Below are 27,421 nucleotides of genomic sequence, written 5' to 3'. Positions count from 1 at the left end.
TCACAGGAGCTGTGGAGGTGCTGATATTTAAGGGAGTTTTTAAAGAGGAATTTAAATGTAGCTGCTTTAATAAGGTCATTAAGGTGAGGTAGGGAAGGTTTTAGATAAGCGATTTCAATCACTCCAACTTTTTATTAGTGAATCACCTTAAGATTCTCTGCATTGTAACATATGTAGGGCTGGCTTTTGTCCCGCTGCCCTCAGTTGGCTCTGGTTTACACTGTCTGGACGTGGCGCTGTGTGTTTTGGTATGTGTGCAAGGAGTTGTGAGAGTCAGTCCCTAACGAGGCACATCGTTGGTCGAGTGCATGCTCTCAGGCTTTGTGCACGCTTTTGGAAGGAAATGGTAAAACAATCCACTTAAGAATACCTGAATTCTTGCCAACGGGTGTTACAGCTTTCCCTGATAACTTACTGAACGTGCTCTCCATGCCTATTGCTACAGATAGTTTCTCTTCCTTTCTTTTGTGCAATAATTTTGGGAATAGCCTTGTGATTAATGGTCTTGCCTTTCTTTAGCTCGTATCAGCTATCTGTCAGTGTTATTTATTCTGTTTTTGTTTTGTTGAGCTCATAGGTGCCATTTGGACTTCAGTCTCTCTCGAAACCTAGGAAAAGGACCTTTTGATTCGCACAAACAGGAAAAAGTTGTGTTTTTCTTAGAACTTCAAAAGCACAGAATGAAGATGAAATAGGAAAATCGAGAAATAATTCAGAAACACTGAAAGGTGCAGACTGATTAAACTGCAGGGAACATTCACGTATCAGCTGTTTGGTCTCCTGAAGATCGATACTGTGAGACTAATCTAGGATGCTGTGGCAGTCTATAATATCTCTAACGTATTATCTTTCAGAGTATTATTGCTGGACTAAAAATGGGTCGTTTTAAATTCTGAAGATATTGGAACACTCATCCTGGTGTTCATTATTTCATAAAATGGATCAAGGGTGTTCTTTGTGTGCTCGGAGTACAGTACTCTTTCAAAACAATATTGAAAGGTGATCATGTTGTTCCAGCAATCTTGTCCAGCACGGTTATGCTTGGATGGACACCAGAAAAGAAGAGCTTGGAGAAAGCAAAATGTGGTTGGTTCATATCTGGTGCTCGTTCATTATAAAGATCTCATCCCTCTTTGCTGGGAGATGAAGAGAAAGAAGTAGAGCACCTGAGAAGTAGAGCATCTGTGTCATCACAGCTGCGCTCAGTGAGAGCCACAAAAACAACCTGAAAGTTTTTGTGATGACTTCTGGTCTTTGTAAGTTGGATTCTGGGGGTTTATAATTTGGTGGAGAGAGAGCAACATTTTTAGTGATAGACTTATTCCTGTGCTGATAGACAAGTTATGAAGTTTGGGCTAATTATAATTTCCTGTGTCTCCATAAGTGGATTTGAAATGACTTTGTTTGCTCTTACGCTGTAGTAACTTTTTTTCATTTATTCTTTTTCCTTTCAAGCAACTGAGTGCCATATTGCCTCTAAATTGGGAAAATATTAAATTTCCGTAGCCTAATCTTAGAGTCTTGTTTTTCCAATTATATTTCAAAACACTGATGGACAGTGAAGTCGGTGAAGGCAAAAAGACAGAATTCTTAATCGAGGGTGGATTTGGAAGCTGGTTAAAAATATGGACAGAAAACAACCTGTCTCGCGAGCTGTGTAATCATTAAAGTTTAGCTTCTACCACTTGCACCATTTTACCCTTGGTCACTTCCTTTCTCCTCTCGAGCAACACCTCTCTTTAGGCTCTGTGAGCCTTTCCTGCAAACTCAACCAGGGTTTTTTTGGTGTGACAGGTAGCTAAAGCCCAGCTGATACCTGTGTGGTATCAACTAGATGATCATGATGGTCTTTTTCAGCCCAGACCATTCTACGATTCTGTGATTCATTACTTTCTCCCTTAAGGATATCTTTGGGTCTCTGCTTCCCATTTACACTTTCCACAAAGGGCATGTTACATTTTGGGGTCTGTGGATGGGTGGAGGGATTAGAGTGAAGTGAATGACTGTTGGATGCGCTGTGAGCACCTCCTATACCATTATCTTTGCTGTGCAGTGGAGAGTGCACCTCGCACATTGCTCATGAGTGGGTTTCTATTCCTCTGATTTAAGGGGATTTTTAAGGTTGGTGTGTGTTTGTGTGTGTGTGTTTTGGCTGAGTTACTATCGAATAGCTTCCAACAGTTAAAAACTGTTGCTCTTTTGAGCAATTTTCACTGTGAATCCGAAATCACAGCACTCCTAGGGAAAAAATAATCTTTAAGTCTCAAAATGCCTGTGTTGAAGTTGCCCAGTATTGGCAATGAATACGTAGGTGGGAAAAATAATCTTTAAGCCTCAAAATGCCTGTGTTAAAGTTGCCGAGTATTGGCAGTGAATACGTAGGCATGATGCATTTCATCAGCTTTGCTTGTAGCTAACCAAAGGGAGTTTGTCATAACATGAGTCGCTTATTGATGACACAGTCATCTGTGATTGATTAAAAGTGGCAGATTTATTTCAGCTTCAACTCTTTCCATTAGCATTCATATCGACCATCTGGCAGAGGAAAACCGTACTTGTGAGACAGACTAAGATCTTGTTAAAAAAAATTGCAAGATTTCTTTAGGCCTTTTCTGCCAGTGTCCTGATGGGCTGGAAAGTTGTCAGCTTTAGTTTCCTGACAGTTCTTCTTGTCTGAGAGTGTTGTGACATTCTGGGTCACCTGTGATTTGCTTTCAGTGGCTTTAATGTTTTTAAACTTTTGCTTTGATCCCAGCAAATATTGAGTTAGTGATTGTACTGGTGTTTTTGTTTGTTTGTTTTGCTATGGTTAGGGTAAGAAGGAGCATGTACTGCTTAAGTGGGAGAAAAGGGCAAACAACATTTTTTTCAGAATGGTACCTCTGGAAAACCAGAACTTCCCCTTGATGGTGAAAATATCATGTAATAATCAAAATCATTGTAAGGCATCACTTCCAAAATCATGTACAGATTATGTACCAAGGAGGGATGCTTTAGGGACACAAATTCAGAATGAATTGTGGTGTTCCAAACTGTGGAATTGCCTCCATGTCTGTTAAATGCTAGATATATGAACTGGTATGAGAGAAACATGGACCTGTCATCCAAAGGATGATGAAATCTCAGGGCATTTAGTGAAGCCCCTGCAACTGAACTGGGGATTACATCACGGTCTGAAGTGCAGCTGCTGCTCTGGCCCTACCATCCCCTGATGAGTAATAGTGTATCAGGGCTATCTTTGGTAAACAGCTTTATGTGGCTTTTCTGCTTCAGTGTTTGGCACTTGGATCTGTATTGCTGTCTGTGTCTTCCCACTGGCAGCATCCCCTGTTTCCCACAAATATAGAAAAGGCTTGAAATCTTGTTGGTAGGACCCCTTCCATCTAGATTTTATAGAGGACATGTAAAGATTAATTTTATCTGTGTGTTGCAGAGAGGTCAGTTATGGATAGAGAAAACGCATTCTGCATGCTTTTCCCTGCATTTGCAGGGTTTGGTTGTAACAGTGCTTTGAAGTCTTTGTTAAATGTATTTCTGGGGAGATGCGGGAGGTGGGAGTGAAAAGGAATCCTTCCATTTCTCAGAGTGTGATAGATTTCTGTCCGGGATCTCCAGCTTGACCTTGCTGACTGTAAATATTTTAAACGGTTCCATGGATATTTCAAGCCTGTGGCTTGTTGAGACGTAATGCAGGAGAGACTTCTTTTTAAATGGGCTCCTCATGGCACTTAGGCTCACAGAAACACTGCAGCAAGGGAAAGTGTTAAAATATATGCATGAAGGTGAAAGCAGCACGTCTTATTAGGAGATTACCGGCGATAGTTCTTTTGAATAATCTCCTAACAATTTATTTTCAATTTTGTATACAATTTTGCAAATTGTGTTGAGGCAGCATTGAGGTTACATAGCTGCTAGTTACTTGCATAATATTTAGCATTAAAAAGGGGATGAATCCCTTCTGGTTTTATTTTCTGTCATTAGTAATGTTTATGCTGAGAGAGTATGCAGTTTCTGCAAATGAGATGTTTTTTGGACAGTTAGCAGGGATTATCTGAAACACATAAATAATGTATAGTGTAATTCATTTGAAGGTCTGTGTTAGCCTTTTTTGGTCTAAAGCAGAAGAATATTGGAGTAACAATTGGGAGGAAATTTATTCAGCCACTTGAAGACTGAATATGGAGGATTAAGGCTTGTTTGTTTAAAATGTTTCTCAAAAAGTGCTTCTTGTGTCTATTACTTTAGTTTTGTCATCGTATCTCTGGAAGATCATTATCACATTCTTTAATAAGGGCACGTATCGAAGCACGTATCAAAGTTGGAAGCAACTTACTTCCAACCATCCATAAACTATTTGATACAAACACTTTGCGGAGCTGCTAACAGACACCATCCTTCTTTCAGAAAGTTTCTTAAAATTACTCACCTATGGGTTTATTTGTCCTACTTACTAAATTTTCTTTTAGAAACAGTGCCTTTTGGCAGCTCCTGTTGTACTCGTACTGATTTTTGGATAACTGACCAGACTTACTCACAACACCATCTCAGTGCACTCTTTGAGACCACTTGCCAGTTGTCTGCTTGAACACCATCTGTTCCTGGCAGAAGTTACCTTTGAATACCTAACAAAACAGGTCATGGGAAAAAAAAATCTTCCAGGAGCTAATGATGTTAGCATACCCTGCTTCTCCACTCCGTTACCCTTTTCCTCCCAGCACTTCAGGAAACTTGCACTGTTTAGACAGATTCTCTTACCCCAAGATCTTTCCTTTGAGGAGTACCAGTATCTGCCCAAGCAAACGGTGAGAATGGTGCTAGCTTTCAAGAAGATGCTTAGTGGAAAGCTTGAACAGTGTGTGAAACCCAGTCCTACTTCATAATGACACAGAAAACTGTGCTAATGAAATCTGCAGGAGACAATAAAGTGAGTCATACAGCAAAGAACACTGAAAACAGCCATGCAAAACAGTGCCACTAAGAAAAAACTGAGAGCAGGAAATAAAAAGAGCATCTTGGAAAAAATCCAGGCTAATGCAGCCAAAGAAATATAATCTGAAATGCAGACATACATGGGAGCACAAGCTGTAAAAGCCATAAGGCTGAAAAAGATAGAGAGATAGCGGGCTGCAAATTAGATATAAGGCTGTACAAAAGGACCAATTTGGGCCACATGTTGGAGAAGCACCACGTGACAGATTAGAGAGGCATTAGGCCTTTCTTGGAGAACCATTCGTTTCTGCGGATGAGAGAATTGGAGTCATTAGGATGATTTCAGCAAGAAATAAAATGGTGATGATCTGGAGGAAATGCTGAAATACAGGTACAGAGTTTCACAATAGAAACTTACATACAGGTGAACACTACAGACATTTAAAGCAAGGACGAGTGGAGCAACTGCATATGGCATGGCAGAAGTAGGATGAAAGCAGGGAAAAGGCTGATTTCAGTGGAACAGCAGATGTTGGTGGTCAGGTTGAGTGCCATGTTTGAAGATAGCATAGTCAAAATACAGGTTTGGGGCCAGGTACAGAAGAGATATCATGAGATCTGCGTCTTTCTTGAGCTACATCTGATCAAACCAAGTCTGAATTTCATCCTTGAGGTATTCATAGGCTTGAAGAAATAGCTTAGTCGCTGTGGGCTGTAGGTGACCCTGTGAGCACAGTGTTGTACCACATGGCCTCCAGAGGCCCCTTCCAACCTCAACCATTCTGTGATTCTGTAATTTTGGAATGGTGAAGCGTGTATGTGATCCCATGGGTCCGCTGAGGCTGGAGGCGAACTTAAATACACTGTGGCAATCCAGAGGGTGCTGTACAGCATTGTCACTTCTGGGCATTCCATACGCCAGGCCCTGGGAAGGAAGGGCACTGGGCTGCTGTGCGCAGCTGCAGCAATGGCTCCATTTCATATTCATGCGTTGGAGTCAGCACCTTCAGCCCTTTATTTTTTCAGCTGATAAGCCAAGGAGGAGTGTGAAAGAATTTAAAAGCATCTTAAAAGAAACTCGTAAATGACAGGAGCCGGTTTGTGTCTCCTGCAGGAGATCAGCTCTCACCTGCTCCGCCATGTGGGAAGGCTGCAGCAGCCTCCAGCCTCTGCACAGAGGAGGTCTAGAGGGAACCTGTTGCCTTTCTCCACCAGTGCTTCTGCTGACTCTGTTTGAGTGAATTTAGTCTTAAATAAACCGACCTGCAGGTAATTATTTCTCCACTCCGGTTGCCTTTCTCAGAGACATTTTTCCATTTTAAGTAGGAATGATTGATTTGATGAGTTTTCTTCCATGCAGCAAGTGGAAAGTAGAACTAAAATCTGACTTACAGTAATTCTGGCTGCACTTCAGTTGCTCATCTTCTAAAGGCTGTATGAAAACAGGTTGTTTACTTGCTAATTTCTAGAGTAGTCCATCTTGCTGTTAGTTAAAACTGCATTTCCCGAAGGCTGATCACTCAAACACTCAATGCTAATATTAGCATTGATCCTTTTGCAGCAGAATGATAAAGTTGCTTATTTCTCAGTCCTTTTAAATGTGCAAACCTGTCTATAAGCATGGCTGACAGCTTATCAGCCCAGCAGACAGCCTTGAGAGTTTAAAGACATTGTCTTACGTTTCCATCTCTGTTTTGCCACATGATTTAAATTGGGAATTTGTAAATCCTGGTAAATTTAGAGTGAAGAAGGGGTCTGTGAATACACCAGCCCTGCCTCCTCCCACAAAATGGCCTCTTCCTGGCAGAGGGTCTGTGGATGTGGTGGACCTGCAGACCTTCCCTTTAGCAGCGGATTTGTGGGTGCGAACTGAGCCTCGAGTTTAATTTGTAACTGACTGACTGAAAGAGAAAGGAAATAAAAGAGCCTCCAAAACAGCACTTTTAATAGCCCCGGGTTTTTTTGGCTTTTTTTTTGTTTTTTTTTTCCACCTTTCAAATGTTTTTGTTCTATTACAGCTGACACCAGTCAAGGAGAGAGGAAGCTCTTTAACGCAAAAAAAACCAGCAGTGCTCTAACAGAATTCTGTTAGCGTTATACCTCCAGGCTGATGACCCTGACAGACTGGAGAATTTAAAAATAAAATTACTCATTAGTTGTTTTTTTTTTAAATTAATCTGTTTAGTTGTATCAAGCCATTTGAAGCCTGATTTTTTGCTTAAGAAGAGTAAAAAATTACCTATAGCAATAAATCCATCTGTCTGTCATGCTGTTTATCTGTCTATCTATCTTTCCCCTGAAGACTTTAAAACGTTGTTTTTTATTTTTATACCACTGCTGAAAATCAATTGTGACATTTTCTGTTTAGGCTGCTAAAGGTTTTGGCAGATAGAACATGGATTTTGTCTTTTGATGGTGAATTCATTTCAGCGTTTATCGCAAAGTCCTCAAGTGTTTAAATGTGTAGCAATAGACGACTGTAACTCCCACTGTGCTAAACTCCACCAGGTCTCTTCAGTAGTTCTGCTATTCAAAAAGAATTGGGACTTGTTTCATCTGTGTTAGCAAACGTGAGACTTGTATGCTATTTATGTCAGAACTAAAGCTAACTTTGCATTTCGGTCTGACATCTAGAGTCTAACTTTTTAGCTCTTCCTCCTAAAGTCACCCACTCGACTAGCAGTGTTATTCCTTTAAAAACTGCAATGCTGTCATGTGTATAATGAAGGGAAAGCAAAAGCTAGCCTGCAAAAATACTGGTTGTGTGAGAGAATACCCAGCAGAACTTTCTTACTGGCCATAGTGAATATGTCCATTGGGTTGTTCCTAATACTGTTCCCACTGCAGTCTGATGGAGCTGTCTTTTATATGAGGAGAGGATGGAGCCGGCGTCAGCTCAGCACCTCCTGCCTTATCTTGCACAAATCGTTTGGGTGATGTCTGCAGGAAACAAGTTGGCAATCCCAACTTCCCAAGCCAAACGTGCTTCTTGTGTTACCATGAGTGCTGATGGGCCAGGACCCCTGGGTAGGACTGCTGGGGTAGCGCTTGCTCAATGACTTCCATGCATTGCTTTTGTAGTGGGATGAGAGAAATCTGCTCCATGGTTCTCTGCACCGTGCTGCCACTTGGTAAAAATACTGCATCGCAGATGCTGTTTCTGAAGCATGCATTTTCCAGTCGTGTTAGGTGAGATGACTGAGGCATTTGAATGTTCAGACTACCTGTACAATGTTGCAATCCAGTGGGAAGATGCAGAGGCAATAAACAATTCTGGTATTGCATGGATCAACTTTTTGCTGCTGCTGGTAGTTGTTGGTGATACTTTTTTTTCAGTTCGTGCTGGAAGTGTATATTTTGTTAATGAAGTAACTAGTGGTTTGTTCTTCTTTCTTATTCATCTATCAAGATTTTCAAATAAGATATTAAAATGCAGAGTCCTAGAGGTAAAAAGAGCCTTCGAGAGACTTCAGTTCTAATTTTCCCACTGAGGCCAGCCAAAACATTACACTTCTGAACTATAATGCATTCTTGCTCTAAGAATGACTGTGAAAGTTCACGTCAAAGGGCTATAAATCGCTACCAAACTGTTTTCCAAATGTAAATGTATTGTGCATGTGTTAAATTTGATTGAGTTCCTTTAAAACAGTTTGCTCTAAAAAGCTTCGTCCATAAAAAAGCACACTATGAAATGTGTTTACATTACAATATGGCAGTTACATTACATTACATTAAATATATATATATATATATATATAGTGCATCTGTTTATTTACTGTGAGTTTTTGCTTACTGACCGAGGAAAGTAGCAGAGAGATCTGTAGCCTCATGCTAAAAGCCCAAGTGTTAGTTTGCCAACTATTGATGTTCCCACGATATTTTGAGGACAAAAAACTGAGGCAAACTGGAACGATGCTGTGATGCTGATAAAGGCAATGCAGTGTATGGAGGTTAAACAACTGAAAGGCAGACGTATTTGGAGTGAGTCTGTGCAGACTGTTGTCTCGCTGGGGCCAACCACTTCTTAGGCATTTGTTGCATATTTTTACCAAGTATAGAATGTAGGAAATCTAAACTTGACACATTCAAAACTTTTTTTTTTTTTTTAAAGGTGGGAGCTTGTTTTAAATTTTTAAGCTAGGCTTTTTAACTAATGCTTCAGAAATGCCTTTTCAAACTCACAGAGCAAAATGAGTGTGATGATGGAAAAGAACAAAGGCAAAGTTGCTCATTAGACTTAGTTAAGGCTAAGTTGATCATTGATACAAATTTGCATTATTTTCCCTGCGTGGCATTCTGTAACAACTTTACTCTGTGTGCTTTTGTTCCAGTTGACATTTGCTTGAATGGCAAAGCAAGTTGGCAAATTTTGTGCTGCTGGTCTTTGAAGTTGTGACTCCAGCCCAAACAGCCTTCTCTTTGTGTGCAGCAGGGAGCCCTTTGGCTCTGGAGAGGGATGCAAGCAGCACAAAGGCTAGAAAGGGTCTTTGCATACGAAGTGTCACAATGCTCTCCAGCACTTAACTTGAAGTAGCTCAGGGCTTGTAGGAATATTGGGTTATTTTCTGTGAATTTTTCCTTTGCTATGCAAGGAGTTAAAGTTCAAAGTGCACAAGATTAACCTGAAAGTACATTTTTGATCTTCAAACAGAGCTTAGTATGCAGAAGGATTTAAGCTACAGTGGGAATTCACTGTCTCCTCTGTTCAATACAGTTGTTTTTTCATGACGCAGTTGCAGTGCAAGCTCTCTGAGGTACAAAGGAAGGAGCAGGGATTTACTCGAGATGGATAAAGTTTGCTTCATGATTTACTTGTTCTTTCTGGAGTAGTACTAAGAACTGCTGCACATCACCACTTGTCTGAAAAGCTTGTCAGAATTCAGTGTCAAAATATAAATGATGGCTTAGGAATGAGGGGCTTCATATAAATAAGACAGTGTATAAATATCTATTTATTGTAGTATTTGCACATTTCACGGTCAGCTGAACTCCTTTTACCATTCATAGCCCATATTCCTTATAATAGGAAGGTACCTTGCACAACATGTGTGCTACTGCTCCTCAGATGACCCAATTTGGTCATAGCTGTACATTTCTGAGGGAGCGCTGACAGATAACTGTAACTGTTAGAGCTTTTCAGTGTTTTCATATATATACAGAGCTAAGGATGTGCATGAGCAATCCCAGGATTGAGCTGCAGCAATTTTCTTTTTAATGCATCTTCTGTAGCCACTGTTTGGGGAGGAAGAACGCTGCATGGCAATGGGAGCTGCTCACCTCACTTTTATGCTGACCTTCTTGAGCAGTTGGATATTTGATGGTTGAAGAATAAAGGGGCTGGGGACCACAATATCTTAAAAGGGAAAGGCCTCCCGAATTTATAAGATTGAGGTCAGCCTTCTGCCTGTGCAGGTGAGAGAGGGCTCGGTGAGAGAGGAGGCGTCAGGAGCCATCTGGAAGGGCTGTGAGGCCACGTCAGCCCCGTGTCCCTCGGGCCAGTCGGCTGACCTGCTTTTGTATGTGCCCTTTAACCCATTTTGGCAACTCCAGCAATTTCAAAAGGCAATAATTAGCAACAATCTATTTAGGCTGACCCAGCTGGTTTTGACTGAGCCAAATTAGGGACCAGTGGCCCAAGCATCCCAGGATCCTGAGGGAATTGGCTGACATAGTCGCCAGGCCACTCTCGATGGTATTTGAAAAGCCGTGGTGGTCAGATGAAGCCCCTGATGACTGGAAAAAAGACAACATCACATCCATTTTAAGAAGGGTAGAAGGGATAACCCAGGGAACTACCAACCTATCAGTCTTACCTCTTTGCTGGGGAAGAACATGGAACATATCCTCCTGGAAGCTATGCTAAAGCACATGGAAGAGAAGGAGGTGATACAGGATAGCCAGCATAGCTTCAACAAAGGCAGGTCCTGCCTGACCGATCATGTCTTTTCATAATCGTGTAACTGTGTCAGTGAACAAGGGAAGAGCTGCTGATGTCATCTGTGTGGATTTCCATAAGGCTTTTGACATGGTCCCCCATAACATCTTTCTCTCCAAACTGGAAAGATATTGTTTTGTGTGTGCTGTTCGATGAATGAGGAACTGCTTGCAAGATCATACCCAGAGGATGGTGGTCAATATCTAGATGGAGATCAGTGTCAAATGATGTCCCACAGGGTTCATTACTGGAACAGGTGCTCTTTAACATCTTCATTAATGACATCGACAGTGGGATTGAGTGCACTCTCAGCAAGTTTGCTGATGACACCAAGCTGTTGACAAACCTGAGGGACAGGATGTCATCCAGGGTGATCTAGACAGGCTGAGCAGTGGGCCCGCATGAATCTCATGAGGTCCAACAAATCCAAGTGCAAAGTCTTGCACCTGGGTCAAGGCAGCCCCGCCCCCACCAATACAAGCTGGGCAATGAAAGGATTGGGCATACCCCTACCAAAAAAGACCTGAGGGTGCTGGTGGATGGGAAGCTGGACTCAGAATCACAAAATCACAGAATCATATGATTCTGTATGAACCAGCAATGCGCCCTCACAGCTCAGAAAGCCAACTGTATCCTGGGCTGCATCAAAAGAAGCATGGCCAGGAGAGCAAAGGTGATCCTACCCCTCTACTCTGCACTGATGAGACTTCACCCCTGGAGTCCTCAGTACAGGAGAAATGTGGACCTGTTTGAGCTTTATTTACAACAAAGGTTTTTTCAATAAGGGTGGTGAGGCACTGGCAAAGGCTACCCAGGTTGGTGGTGGATGCCCCATCTCTGGAGACACGGTGAGGCTGGATGGGCTCTGAGCACCTGATGGAGCTGTAGGTGTCCCTGTTCATTGCAGGAGGATTGGATCAGGTGGCTTTTAAAGGACCCTTCCAACTCAAATGATTCTATGATTCTATGATTAAGCAGGCCTGTGGACTGGTGAAACCAGCGCAGGATGCTGCAAGAGGCATCTCCCTTGTAGTTTGAATGAGGTTTCATTGATTAATGTGTATATGTTAGCATGAGTATTAAGCTGTATTAAAGCCACTATTAACTGAAAATAACTCAGCTTTCCATGTAGGATTCCCTTTCAATAGGTAACCTAACTTAATTTGAGCAGCACAGCGTGGAACTTACACAGTGCATTGGAGGAGATGATGCTGTCTGCTCCCTACACTTGAAATTGTATCATCCTCTCTTGAAAGGAATTGCACATACTGTACACATTTTAAAACAGCAATTAGATCTGTTTTCCTTCTTAACACTTCTACTTAGATATTTTTTTTCCATAGGAAAGTTGGCTGCATTTTAATACTAATCTTTCTGTAACAAATGCATTGCTGAGGGGGTGGGCTTCTTTTATAACATGAAGGGCTTCTGAGACTCAGTTCAGTGACTCATTAATATATAATGGTATGTGCAAACAAGGACTTGCGGTGTGTAGCAATGCTTCTTTTACACTAGTGTCATGTTCAGTGGTAAATGGCTGCCTTCCCAGTTATTTGTACCATATTTGTACTTTATTAACCATGCATGCTTATACCCAAGTAGAGATTGCAATGCAGGTGGCTTCCAGGGTTGGAATAAAAGGGTACCACTTACTTTCTGGACCTTTGCTGTGTCAGAATTGATATCCAAAGTTGTGAGAGACGTGCATGATTTTACAGGGACTTTGACTTGCAGGGAAGTTCTTGTAGCTGAACATCCTATCGGGCTCTTGGTTGTTGCTTTTTTCTTTTCAAATATTTTGGCTTTGAGATGAGATGCTGAACTGTCTTTCATTTTAACTTTGAGAAAGGCTGTAAAGAACAGCGTACACATATTCACAGTGGGCACAGTCTGTTGGTAAAATGGAGCAAAGTTGGCTACATCTGTCAGGTTCTCTGGTCCTTTTGGTGTCAGCATGCCTGGTGAGGTGAGAGCAGGTATCCCACAGCATACCCGCATGGAGCAGGAATGCTGGACGCAGGCAGACAGATCATCACAGCACTGATGGAAGCCAAGCCTGGATTACCCTACGTAGCAGAGCTGGGAGGAAGAGGTGGCAGACCGGTCCTGCAGGCTTCTTAGGGAGCCCAGTTTGCACAAGACAGAAAGTACGCAAGTGGTAACAAGGCAATCACATGCCGGCCTGACTTCAGCCATCAGCAGAGCATTGCTATGGTTATTAGCTAAGTATTTCCATAATGTGTGTCTGTGCAAGTTATAATTAGAACCAAGCCTGCCCCTTGCTAATTACAAGCTTGCTTAGAAGTATAGTTTATATAAAGCTTTTAAAACTTTGTATGAGGAAGATATACATCCACAGGCATAATGAGAATGATGCCTTATTCTCAAACTGAAGTGTAAAAGCTTTGGTGTCTGTTTCTCCCTCCCTTCACGCTTTTATGTTGCATCCTCATCCAAAGGTTTTGCCAGAAATGCTGTCCAAGTTTCACCAACATCAAACCAGTGATTTTTGAGATTTCTTCCAAGTGAGATTTCTTCTTCAGTCTCACCAAGAGAGTAAGCCAGATGTAAACCAGCGAAGATGTCTTTGAGCTTCGTGTTTGGAGAAGATGAATAGCAATACTTAGATCTCTTGTGCAAAGAAGTTAAGGAGTCTTGAAAGTTTTGTTAAACACTCTGGGCAGGATCTATATGAGTGCTGATCCATCTATGGAGACTTCCTGTGTGTTTGCTTGAATAGTGCTGCACCTGCATGCCTTCAGCTCAGACTCTTAGGAATAAAGTGAAGCTGACAATGTAAGTACAGAGTGTGTCTGTTGTGATAGTGCTGTGGCATCGTATCCTTCAGTGTCTGAAGGAGAAAGTGAATCCAGTGTAGCCTGCAGGGCTTCTGCTCTCAGCCTTTGACATCTCTGGTACAAGGAGATGCCCACTTCACCTTCACTGCTTTATAGGAAGAAAAACAGAGTGGGATGCATACCCTCATGTGTGGGAAAGGGCAGGAAATTCCTGAAAGAGCTGCAGCTAATGAATTACTCTATTTGCTTTTGTCTAGCCATATTTGAATTTTGTATTAGTTTGATTATTCAGGTCAGATCAGATTTAGGTCAGTTGAGATGGATTTTTTCCAAATCCAGTTCCCTTGATTCCTACTGTAAACGCTTACCAGATGACACGATGCGAAGCTGGAACAGACTTGAGCTGTGTGATGACCAAATAAAATCTCAGTGGAAACCACTTCCACGTTCCTAAGATCAGTTTCTCATGTAATAAATTCTGCAGCTAAAATTATATCAAATACTTTTCTGACAACAGTTGTTTTTTTTTCTAACGGACAAATCCCAGCAGAGCTGTTTATAGGAAGCCTCTCTCTTGTGTTTGCTCTCACATGCCTGTTTTTCAGACCTACACTGAAGAGCAAATACGTGTAAAAATTTCTCAGTGTCCTTGCCAGTGCTGCTAGACCCACCTTGTTTTGTCTTGTCTGAAATCTTCCACCACATTTCTTTCATATTCTCCCGTTGGTAAGAGTTACATAGGAAATCACCATTAAAGACTTCTCCCTGAAGGGATGATCTGGATTTATTTGCTGATGCCTTTCCTTCACATTGCTTTATCTGCCTGATCCTGGATGGAGATGAGTCATTCAAGTGGGTGCCTTTCTTGTGCCTGGTGTGACACTATGGGCTAAAACTTGCAAAATCTTACAACAGAGAATACTTGAGAGGGTGAGCATCTAGGAGTATACACTGGTGTCCTTGGGCTTGGAAGGTGGAGTCCAGGCCATGTCTTAATCAAGTGTACTCGCAGGAAAAGCTGCTTTAATTGGGTTTTTTAGTCTTAATTTTAGTGCTACGTACTTTTCACCTTCGTTAAAATGGAACTAAAAAAACATCCAGAACTTCTCACCAGATCAACCTACAGCTTCTTCTCTTGTTACAGCCTTTCTATTAGTTTCCTGATATGTTGAAGGGAAGTCTTGACACCAGACTTCCTGGAGGAACATATTGGCTCATGTGGCAACATGTCAGTCTCCTCTGCATTAGATCAGGCAGATAAGAGCCATGTCTTCAGTTTTGGAAAGTCTTGATGTACCTAAATCATGTGAGAAGTCCATGTGCTTTCCTGTGTCTCTCCTCAGTGACTTCTACAGCCATGTTAAATTGTCGACTGCCATTTGTCTGCTTGATTAGATGCGTTCTGTGCGTACCTCAAAATATGGGATGTTTTAAAGCTAGATTTGCTATTTAAATAAGAGGTTTGCCTTAATTGGCTGTTACAAATTACAAGCAAGAGGGAATGATTTATTGCTTATAATTAGAAATGAGTTACGAGAGGGAATGTTGGTAATCATAAAATAAAGCTTGGAATACATTGATTTCCAGATGGCTGGCAGTTTAAATTGCTCTTTAATGTAGAATAGGCCAGATACAAGAAAAAAAAAATCTGACATCCATCTTTTTTCCTTGATGGATTGCTTGTGCAAATCTGTAGATACCTGATTTTTGAAATACTGATTTTGTTGCATAATCTGATGGGAGCAACTTAATTTGCTCAGTAGTGCATGCTATCAGTAGTGGTGGAAGAGGCGAGTTATTATGTTGCCTGGTGTTATTTTTGTCCTCGTGATGTCACCAGGGAAGATCTGCCATCACCTTTGGGTACAACGAACTCGACGGGCTGTTCTCAGAGGCTGCAGGTTACTGAGATGTTTTTCTTTTCATCTTTTGCCTCATTAACTGTTTTCATGAGATTGAGATTGATCAAAACACCTGTCCAAAAGCAAATATTTGTAATCCTCCTTTCTTGAGTCTAGCAAAACACATTTGTGTCAGAAATAAAAGCAGCAGTGCGACGGCTGAGAGTGTTTCAATAGCATAAGGCTTCTGTTGAGGTGGTAATGTTTTTGTTTGACTTTTTGAATTTTGTTCCAGTTACTATAGATCCAGGCATGATTTTAAAATGATTTATGTTTGCCTTATCTGCTAATTGTTGAATTTTTGCCATAATAGATAAATTCTGCACTGTTAGCATATGTAAGGCCATGCTACAAGGTAGTTGGACATATCTGGATCATCACCACATGAGATGTCTCACACCTGTGTTTTAAAAATGACATAGTCATTAGGCTTGCTTAACTGAGACCATCATGATTACTCATTTACCTTCATTAAAATGCTTCATAGCTTCCTTATTTTAAATAGCTTTTCTCAGCAAGGTACAAATCTGTTTCTCTGCCATCATTTTATCTGAAAAAATTAACATGGCGAAAGGAATAGCGTATTTTCAGCTAATGTTTTCCTGACCTGTGGAGAGATGAGCTCATCAGTATCCTTATTGACAAGGCCAGGAAGAAGGTGTGTCAGCCAGAAATATTAAATCAGTCAGCCCTTCTTGTCCTGGAGCAATTGTAATTTCCCATGGTCTGCAGCAATTTCCTTTAGAATCAGATACGTGCAGAGATTGTTTTGGATCTGCTGCTGTAGTATAATTTCATTTGGTCCCAATAAGGTGGCCTTCGATGTCATTCTTTCCATTTTTGTTGTTGAAAACCTTTTGTTTTAGTGGAAAGAACAGCAAGTTGCCATTTTACAGCATCTGATTGAGGAATGAGTGCTGCAGCTATGAAGAATATTGCTCACTCTGAGCTGGGTTAGTGAAGACAGCAGATGTTGGCAACCTCTGCCCTTCTCAGAGCGGCGTGAAATGAGTGCTTAGTTCACCGTACATTAGCAAACTTCTGGCTTTTCAAGAGACATTCAGAAGTGCACTGGTGAGTGATGTAGGTGCTTATTTCTTTGCTGATGGACATTTCCTGTACTGGATAATAGAGGCTCTTATTTTTTTTAACCAGTTTACTTCTGCGAGTTCGTACAGCCTGAATACTTCAGCCTGGGTATTTGCTAGAAGAGGCCAACCTCATTAGTGCTGAAGGTTCTCAGTGCGGTGCTGTCTGATGCTGCGCTGATGAAAGCGTAACTCCTCTGATCCAGCATTAAAGAGAACTGAGTGGGAATCAGAAGTGGGAACAATTTCTCATTTCACTCTATTTTTTGTTGTCATTTTAGCTTTCCGTTTTTCCACTTGAAATGGCTCTTTCTATGATATTTCATGCACAGATAGAAGGATCCCTGGTAGGGTTCACATTCTGCCTGCTACTCCATCAGTCTCAGTGGTATAGCTGTAAAGCAGCTTGCTGTGCATGAACTGAGGTCACTGCCATGTGGTGCCACAACCTTTTGGTTGGCATCTCTTTGTCATTAGCTAAGGTCTGTGCGGCCCTATAGCTAGGAAGAGTGATTCAGAGAAACTCCCTGATGCCTTCATGTGGATGATGAGCTGGGCTGGGCGAAGGGCTGGTCAGCATGGCTGCCTGAAAGTCAAACAACTCAAGTGCACATGGTTTCAAGGTGTGAGCATTAGTGATGTTTTGTCATTCTATAGAGCTGATGTTTTCTATGGGCTCTTTTAGATACGTCACGGTGCACCCTCGCACCACAGTCCATTTTCTCCAGGCATCAGATGGCCATTGGTCAGTGTCATAACCAGCCATGGCCTCGGCCGCGTGCCTTGGCTTCCTTTCTGGGGGAAGGGAATGACTCTTGTGAGCACCCAGCTCATAGCTAGCAGTGGGTCTGCAGCTGTATATGCAAACCCTGAAGTACTGTGGGATTGTTGTCATATTCCAGTCTGTGTTGCCTTCTGGAAAAGAGCTGGGGTCCTTGTCCAGGGAGGTCACTTCTCTCTTGTGCTGAAATGGCAGAACCATGGGTCATCATCTCCTGATGCTGTTTTCTTTCCAACAAGATCATTAAAACCTCTCAGAGAGGTAATTCCCAGCTTTCCGGTAAGGATAACGTTGACAGTACCTAATTAAAGGGCACTTTTAGCCGGGATAAACATTTATATTAATTTCCTTCTCACACAGATGTCTGGTAAACTGACTTCCTGAGGCAAAACCATCTGGCCTCAGGTGGGAGGGGTATTTCAACCAGCATGAAGAACCTGACCCAACTCCCACTGGACTGTTTCTAAATGGCTTTTTCTGTCACTGAAGTGGCAGACACATGAAATACCTGCAGTAGAGTTAGACAGGTTTTGTACACGTTTGCCTTGGAAGACCTGCATAATGGTACTGCATGCTGGTGGCTCCAGGCTCCACTTCCAATCGTGTATTCTAGGTTTGTCTGTGTATAAAATTAGTATGTGTGGTAAGCAGCAGTAAGATGTTCTCTACTTGGATTGACTAAATTAAAATTCAGTAAGAAACACGGCGTTGGGTGAGTTTCCAAATTACTTTCAGGGTTTTGCTGAGGAGATTGTTATGGAATCATAAACCTTTTCAGTGGGCAAACAGCCTGATGCGAGTTACGTGCTTTTATTGCCTCATAGTACTCCTCCTATTTTATGTACTGTGCAGTGTAATCTTTTGTTATTAAATAATAAGCAAAATAAAAACAGTTGTTTGTCACAGCCAGCTTGTTTTCCAGAGAATTTGTTCCCTTTGAAAGTTCAGTCTGTGTGATCTTAGCCCTGTCAGAAGCTATTATACTGCTTCTTCTTTTAAATCGTTCAGCTGGAGGACAAACCTCGATGTTATCGTGCACATCTCAGCCGAGAGCGGAGCAGATTCGGTGGGGAGCAGCCTCTGATGACATGTACTGTGCTGCTGGTTTTGTCGGGAACATGTCAACATTATCTGCTTCCAGCGCTACGTGTGTTGGCTGACACGAGCATTGGTAGATCTGTATAATTTCTGAAGCAGTTTGAAATGTGGATATAACACTTAGGGCTGTGTGAAGTCTTGAAGTCGTCTTTTTTTTTTTTTCTTTTTTTCTTTTTTTTTTCTTCCCTCCTGATGGCTCGTATTGCTGTTCAGAAAGTTGCTGGTTTGTTGCTCCCTCCCACTGTACTGTAATACAGTGTGCTGACTGTATTTAATTGTAGAATTCATAACAGAAGTGCTTCAAGCTAAAAATTGTCATTGCTAATGAGCAACTGGTGGAAGGTTTGGGAAGACCAGGAGCACCACTGCTTTCCAGTCACAGCATTACATTTGAAATAGAGGCTGTTGCTTTAGTGTATTTGGGATCACACCTTAATGCAGGATGGGATGCTCACTTAGGGGTCTTGCTCTTGGACTTCAACGGACAGGGTTTTTCTGCATCCCATGAAAGCATATTATAGATTAAAAGTAGGGTGAGATTCTTCACTTCCCTGTTTTTTCAAGCTGCTTGTTTGATCCGTAATGCTCAGACCTGTCTCAACCTCAGGAGCAGTCATGCTTTTCCATGAGGACGCACAGCACCCCTCTCCTTCATGCTCTGTAGTGCAGCCAGGCAGCAGAAGGAGCCGTATGGGTAGCCATGGCAGCCAGTAATTGATGGCTCCATATGGCCAGTGTGCTGCAGCTGCTCTGGTTTAAGGAGGTCAGGGCATCGGGGCATTTAAGGAACTAACCAAACCTAGGCATCCCTATAAAGCCTTCCTGAATGAGTTTGTACAGTAATAGCAGGCTTTTCCATGGGTGCGAGACCAAAGGGAGAGAAATCAACTTATTTTCTTTTTTAAATGATATCGAAAAGCATTATTTTAGAGGGAAAAGAAGTTTTTGGGATGGTTTTTAGTTTTTCTCAGTTCTTGCTGTAGCTTGCAGTAGCACAATGCAGAGGGCTCAGCCCGGCCCTGAGCTTTATGGTGCATGAAACGGTGTGCTGAGAGAGAAACCACATTACCTAAACTGGATGACAGTGCTGTGTTTCTAGTAATGAAATGACGAAATACGCTTTGTGAGCAATTGGCATGGAGCAGAAATACAGCTTTAATTTCAGAACGGGTGCAAGAGTCACTCACTGCTGAAAAATGGCATGGAAGGGCTCTTGGATATAGCATTAGTTTGCAAGTAGGCTTTTCGTAAGTGTGAATCTTATTATTTTCATTAGGGGACCATTTTAATTAAAGTGAAACTGGAATGTTTGCTTTCTGCTTCCTGTAGCTTGTGATGGTTTTCTTCACTGTGTGAGCACTCGCATAATTTGCTCTAAAAGAAGTGTCAGCAGTTTCTGATTACCTTGTGAGTCTTACTCAACAGCTTGATTTTAATTGGGGGGAGGAAAGATTTCTGGGTGCTCTAGGGAGGTCTGAAGCCTTTCGGTATCATGAAGCAATAGGTGCTATCTTTGGTGCAATGTTAATTACAATAATCACTTCTAGTGGTTTAAAATAAAGGTCCTTCATTGCTTACCCCCGTTGGGCTTTTTCTCAGTTATGTCAGTGAAATACAACCTGGATGGTAATTAGCATCCCTCAGCTGCTTAACCTTTTGGCACCTCTGCATTTGTGTTTTTGTAAACGTTTGAACAGGGTGACTTTTGGAAAGCAGAGATTGACAGATAGCCTCAAATCTTGGGAGCACTGTACAATTCAGGCTAGGTAAAGAAAGGAAATGGTCAGGCACTTGGGGTGAAGTTTGCCCGTGCCTTCACAGGCATTCTCTCTAAGCCCAGAAGTCCGCCAGGAATTGTAAGTAATAGATAATTTATGTAGGTCAAGAGTATCTCTTTCTTGAAGATTTTGATCATCATAAGATATGACAAGAGGTGTCTGTCACAGAAGAATGTGTTCTGGATCGTGCAGCAGTGCAGCTCCCGAAGCACTCCTGTACCATCTTTTCATCTGTATCTGCTGCAAGGAGTCACCTTGGACTCCTTTGGTTGCTGAAATGCCTTTCGGGTCTTGCAAAGCATTCCAGAGATGACCGTTTTTGGAGCTCAGCCAGCGCCTTGTATTTTAATATTGTCTTCTTCATCACAGATAATGATCTGAAGTACGCCCTGCTCGTTCTCTGGGGTTATGTTTCCTCCTGCTGATTATTTGAAATAAATAAATAAGTAGGAAAACAACTGGTATCTGTGTGTCAACAGGAAGGAATGACTAATAGAAAAGGGAGAGCAAAGATACTGCTTATCATAAAAGACTACATCTCCAGAAACATAAATTGGTATTCATTAAGTTGTTTGCGTAGAGTTAGTTAAAAGACATACTTGAGGAGCTGTTGGAGCTGTGGTTCAGTAGAAAACAAGTCATGCTTTTCACGACTGGATGTATCTAGATGAGGAGGAAAGCCTGAAAAGCAACAATAACTGATGGATTGAGAACAGCCTTCGTGGCATTAAGGAGACAACAGTCTGTGAAATGCTTTTCAGAAAAGAATGATACTTAGTGCTCAGCTGTGGTGTAATACTGATTCATCTTTTCTCCTTGGATATGCAGGTCTTCTTTGATGCAATTAAAAAAAAAAAGTTTATGTTCAGTTTCTGTCACTTGTTATTCCAGGTATGCAGGGTCCCTTTGTTTTTGATGATGATTTCCATAACTGGAGTTTAACGTTCAATCTAATAATTATGGAATCCTGTGTAGAGAGTCTTACTGGTATCTTGCATATGTCATCAAATGAAGGGTAGTAGTTGCAGAGCAGTGCTGGGTAATTCAGAAGGTGGCTCAGTTTTGTCATGTCTGCATTGTTCCAAAAAATGCTTTGTTTTTGCCCAAAGTGTGACCTGCCCCTCTGAGCCCACTGTGTTCCTTCCTGGCAGGCAGCCTGCAGGTGCAGCTTTTGCTGTGCTTGGAAGTGCTGGTGCTGCACACTGGGACAGCAGCAGAGGGATGAGGCATTGCTGTGAGGGCTGCCTGCTTCTTCTCTTCCTCACCGCTTCCTTGAGTCTTTTTGTTTCTGTAATATCTGATCAAAACATCTCTTTCATGGACCTTCAGGATGAGCTGAAATGTTGTGCTTGTTGACTGGCATTTTTCTCCATGATCCTGAATTGGGGCAGATGCTTAGAAGGGAATGTGTGTACTAACTATTGTATGGTTTGTGACTGTCTGCTGTTAGCTTTGCTTTGCATTTTAAAAAAAGTTAGTGCACAGAAGAACACTAGCAAAGTGCTTTCATTTCTTGCATACTGTACATCAAGCTCTTTTGTATATTGTGTAACTTTTCTGATGTTCACCATTTCTTTCCTTTTTTGCAGGTTAAGACCCTTGATTTCTACACAGCTGGCTAAGAAGGCTGCCACTGAGGAGGTATGCAAAGCCCAACTCTTTGTAGAGTCGTTAGGGTTGGAAAAGACCACTAAGATCACCCAGTCCAATCTCAGCCCACCTCTACCATGCCCACTGCCCACATCCCTCAGTGCCAAATCTCCACAGTTCTTGAGCAACTTGAGTTGTTTGGTTTGCTTTGGAAATAATTATATTTCCATTGAAAAGTTAGAGCTAGTAAGTGGTCACCATCAGAAACCCTCCCAGGGTGGCTTTGTGCATGTGAATGTTCTGCTGAAAGGGTCATGGCTGTTATCACTCACAGCAGTAACAGCTTTCCTTTGCTTTTATATTTACACTGTACAAAGTAAACACATGCATTTTGCTGATGATAAAAGAACTGTGTGTCTGACAATTCTGTTCCTAATATACCAAAAGAATTTGTCATTCCTTTCTTTTTCCCCCTGTATGGGTGATACCGATGCCCTTTTGAAAGGGTGCTGGCCAACTCTGATAGCTTGATGTGCTTTCACAATGCCCGTGCGTATGTAAAGTTGCATGCCAAACTGAAGTCCAAGTTGTCTAGAAGTGAGTCCAGGAAGTTCTATTTAAAGATGTTGTTTGACTGCTTTATTTTTAAAATGACTAAAATCCACTGAGTTTCAGAAACAGTTTGATATCCTGCCTAGGGAAATACATTTTCACTTCTTATGTTACACTCATTAGAAAACCCTGCACATTTTTAGAAATATAGCAATCTGGAAGTGGACATGATAATTAGAAGAAGGTCACATTTTAATTAGCATAGTGCAATTTTAAAAAATAATGACTCAATTGTAGCTCTTTTATATTCGCTCACTTTTTCAGAGCAGATGGATACTTCCAGCATAAAAATTGGTAGACGTTATGATTCATGTCAAATGGTTGGGTCTATTTCTGCTTGTACCTGAAATGTAAATGGACTCAACTTCATCAGTCTAGAGGCAAAAACAATGGTAGGAAATACAAAATAAACTGGAGGGAAGTTCCTTTAAATTGTATTATTAATTTGAGCATTCGAAATAATGAAAACTTGCCTTTGAGTGATCCAAACACCTAAACATTTTCTGCTGAAATTAATGGGTGCCTTGTGGCTTATTAATGAGCTATTGAAGCAAACCCATAGATGGCTGTGAGTATCTTAGACATATTATTGCTTGACTGGCATGGTATGTGATATGTGACAATTTTAGGAGCAGCTTTGATATTTAAATAATTAGACCATCAGCTTTCTGATACGGGGACTTCCTGTTATGGCATACCTCTAAAGTGCTTGGAGCTAGAAAGATTCTGAGAGTTTCTGTATCAGAAGTAAATCCATTACCAAATAAATAATTACAATGCTGCGACAGACCTTATTGCCAGCAGAACTGAAGAAGACGCAGCAGTACATGGTTGTGTGATGTGATTTAAAGCCTGGAGCACTGCAGGGTTTTTCTTGTGGTAGGGGTGAGGGAAGCTGTATGGGGCAGGGCACATCGCTGCAGGAGATGGATTTGGTGCCTGCCCCATTCCTGAAGTGGAGACAGCATTACTTGCTCCTCCACATTCACTGCTGTCTGCTTGCTGTGTGCTGCTGTTGCTCTCTCTCTCCCAGTGTCCTACCTAACCTTGGAGCATCTGACTAGGTGCAGATGCTGGAATAGGTCCAGCAGTGACCAATTCCCAAATTAGAGTTTGGAGGTCGTTATTCTGATGTATTTCATAGGAAATGGTACAGATGCTGTTGTGTATTATGAACTTAGTGCTCTACCATAGCATTAAGTGCTGTCTAAAGAGTGCCATTTGTTCCACAGCTCATTGTGCCTCCAAATAAATCCAACCTGAGCTGTCAAAGCTAATAGTCTTTCTTTTTTTTTCTAATTTGAAGGGTACATTTTTACCATCATTGAAGCGCCAATAGCATTGTTACTGTGTAATAGGCTTGATGTGAGTCAAGCACAGTAAGGAAAAGGTTGTGAGCTTTCCCACAGGGCTCTGTTGAGGAGCCCTCAGGCCTAAATTTCTCCATACCTTCTCCTCAGGGGAAAGTTCTTTACCGAGTGGTGAGGTACTGGAACAGCTGCCCAGAGAGGTTGTGGATGCCCCATCCCTGGGGGTGTTCAAGGCTGGATTGGATGGGGCCCAGGGCAGCCTGGTCTAGTGTTAGATATGGAGGTTGGTGACTCAGCAGGGGGATTGGAGTTTCACGATCCTTGAGTTTCCTTTCAACCCAAGCCATTCTGTGATTCTGACTTGCCTGTTCTCTGGAATGGCTACACCTCCAGCACTTGATGTGAGCTTCCAGCTCTCTTCTTGCTAAGCATTACATAAGAATATTGAATAAAAAGGACTGTCCTACTGCCCTGTCTTCTGTTTTGCAGGTGACCTTTCCAAATGCACAAGCAGAAGCCTCTAACTTAGAAAAGCCAGCGACTGTGCTAGTGGAGAGTGGCCCAGTAGCTTATAACCTTGATGAAGAGGTGGAAGAGGAAGAAGCAGAAGAAGAAGATGATCACTGCATGAGTGCATTGCAGTTAATGGGAGGAAACGGTAAGTTGGGATGCTGTCTGCATTACAGCCTTTTATTTCTCTGGTGCTGTCAGGTTTCTTGGTGCAGAGTTCAGGACAGACGGGGTTCCTGTACTTGTCTCAGCGCTTTGGCAGCTCATCCCAAGCTGAGCTCGTTCTTGTGAGAGATTGGAGTCACCTCTGTCAAAAATGGGACTTTCTTAGGGACTCCTCCAGAGAAAAGTCTGTGTCTCGATCTTTAGGTTAGGAAGGTTTCTCAAGAGGAAACTGATGTTGGGCCTTCTTTGGAATGACATTTATTAATGTGAATCTGAAGAATTAAGTAACCCCTCTATTAAAAGAGTTTGGGGCTTGTTGCCTCACAATGGTGCACAGGCCCTTTAGACTTGACTGTCCAGCTCAAGACACTCATCACAGCCTATTTCTGGGATAAGTGTCAGAGGAAGGAGTTCTCCAAATTCAGAAACGATATCGATAGTGTGTGGTGTGCTGTATGGCATGCAGATGTGTGCTGATTTCTTTGGGCTACCCAGCAAAGCCTCTCACTTAATTGGACTTCTCTGCTGACAGGAAAGGGCAGTATCCTTTCTGTTGTGTTCTTCCTAGCAGGACACATCCATGTTTATCTTTTATTAAAAACTTCCCCTCAGAAGTTAAGCCTTGAAAATATACAAAAATATTTTTGAAATGAGGGTAGCTAATTATGGGTTTTGAAAACACAAGATGAGGATAAGTCTCCTCCTGAAATGTTATCTACTGCAAAAGTCTTTCCAGAACTATTAATTTACCTTTCATGGACAATATATATATATATATATATATAGTTTTCATAAAAGCATGTGTTGCTTTTAAATTGATTTTTCCACTTCAAAATAATTGCTGAACCCTAGGAAAAAACAGTTTGTTGCCTGCATGTATTATTAGAATAACGTTCCCAAGAAAAGACACCCATGTGGGGGAGGGTGGGTCCATGTTTATTAATAAATCCCCAACAAAAATAGAATAAAGGTCACGGAGCTATTTTTTATTTGTAAATGTTACTATTTTAAAACCATTCTGAGAACATTCTGCTGCTCCCTGTCTGGTTTGGACAACAGCTGAAAAATCAGAGTTAAATAAAATAAAATAAAAAAGGAAAGGAAAGGACTATTCCCAGAATTCAAATGCAGGTGTGCAGAGCTGTTTAGCAGAACAAATAACTCCTTTCTAACTGCTTTCTTTATGGATTTTAGACCTGTCTGCCTGGAATAACTGCAGGAATTACAGATGCTGAACATCATCCATTCTAGACGAATTATTATAGATTACACTTTATTTCTGCTTCAGAGCATTTGCTTGACTTTGGATCAAATGCTGCAGTATATTAAATTTGGAATATAAAGGTTAACATCACGGAATGCTCACATGTAATCGTTATCTTTAGGTTTGACTTTGCAACAGAAAATGTCTTTCTCACTTTATTCAGGAAGGACAGAGAAGAGAAGTTGTGCATTAGAAACACACAAGCGTGCCTTCTAATGCCCAGAACACACAGACTTTACAGCCAGCATCATTTTAGGAAACAGAACAGGATTGGAAAAATTGACAAAATTTTAAGTTGTGCCTCTGGGAGTAAGTAGGTGTGGGAGTTCTGAGTCAGATGTATGGGACACATTGCATGACAGAAACCCATTTCTGGAGGCTTTCAAGGTAAGGCTGGATCAGGCCCTGGGCTGTGGTGTCCCTGTTCATTGCAGGGGAGTTGGACTAGGGGACCTTTAAAGGTCCCTTCCAACCCTAAGGGACCCTATTCTATTCTGTGTAATGAGGTCCCAGTGACAAGTGAGTAGAAATATTTATACACATACATTTACAAATAATTTTATTATATGGAGGAAGAATGGAAGAACTTTTTCATCAACCCAAAGAAAATATGTGATTTTTTTAAATGCTTTTTTATGGCAGAATTTATCATCTAGTTGGACAGCAAGAGCACAACCTGAAACTTGCAAGTACTTATGTTGAATGTTCCACCTACCTGGAATATTTGCATTTTTATTTATCTTTGTCTTCATGTGTTTCAGATTATGGCTGTGATATGGACGATGATGATGGCTATTAGTTCTGTTTACTTCTAAAGACATGGACTATTTCTTGTTCCCAGAAAAACTGCAGTCTTCAAACTGTATGAATGGTGAAAGAAGCAGTCTATGGTCTGCAAATGTTATCAAGCAATCCTTACTTCTGTAAAGTGAATTTTAGCTTCGCATTGGCTCTGGTCAGTTTACATTGACTCATAACCCAGCAATAATGTTTGGGTTTGTACTTGAATTATTTTTATTTTGGTGGTTGTGGTTTGAGAATAAAATTATTGGGAGTCATGTTTTCAGACAACAAAAGAAAGAGACAAAATAAGCAACGTAAAAAGAGTTATATGACTCTGCTTAGTGCACATTATTGAAAGGGAGCATACAGAAGGACAGACAGTGGGATGGATAAAAATGAGAAGCTCACCACCTGATTGAGTACACCAGGATTAATTGTCTTAAATACTACAGCCAACAGAGAACACTTCCAACATTTACTGACAAATTGCCCTTGTCATTCTATGCAATCTTCCATGCTCAAGCCTATCATAAATTGACAACAAGTTATGTATTGTACCTGTTTCTCTGAAATGGAGTAAATATTTACTGATACTAATCAATTCATAGATGTCTAGAAGTTGTCTCAGTAGAAGGTAATGTTGGCAATGAGGAAGTGACTTACGCTGTAAGTCAGATATTTACGTGTGAGGAAGGAGAAACCATGGGTGAGGCAAGAATTGGAGAGAGAAAGCTGGAGACACTGCTGGTGTCACGTACCTTTGGAGTCACTGGGGGCAGCCAGGAGGTGTTGTGGCTGGTGTTGCTGCAGGGGAGTGACTCCAGCCATCTCTACAGAGCTGCTCCCATCCAACTGAATTGGAGTGCAGGTCTGCTCCCA

The 27,421-nt window shown here is 41.5% G+C and overlaps 1 protein-coding gene across 1 annotated transcript in view; it reads left to right on the top strand.

Annotated features, from left to right (window-relative positions):
- The window catches only part of BRF1 (BRF1 general transcription factor IIIB subunit), a gene marked incomplete at both ends in the record, with an annotated part of 159,671 nt that extends 133,113 nt beyond the window's left edge, over positions 1–26,558 (top strand). The window contains 3 exons of the mRNA XM_079537219.1: positions 21,898–21,949; positions 24,310–24,478; positions 26,521–26,558. Coding sequence (XP_079393345.1) covers positions 21,898–21,949; positions 24,310–24,478; positions 26,521–26,558 — 259 coding nt within the window. The remainder of the gene's footprint in view (positions 1–21,897; positions 21,950–24,309; positions 24,479–26,520) is intronic.
- Between the last annotated feature and the right edge of the window lie 863 nt (positions 26,559–27,421).

The sequence above is a fragment of the Tetrao urogallus genome, assembly GCF_951394365.1.
Source record: "Tetrao urogallus genome assembly, chromosome: 6".
Lineage (NCBI taxonomy): Eukaryota > Metazoa > Chordata > Aves > Galliformes > Phasianidae > Tetrao > Tetrao urogallus.
Note: the sequence above shows the minus strand (reverse complement) of the source record. Positions and strands in the feature narration are given on the sequence as shown.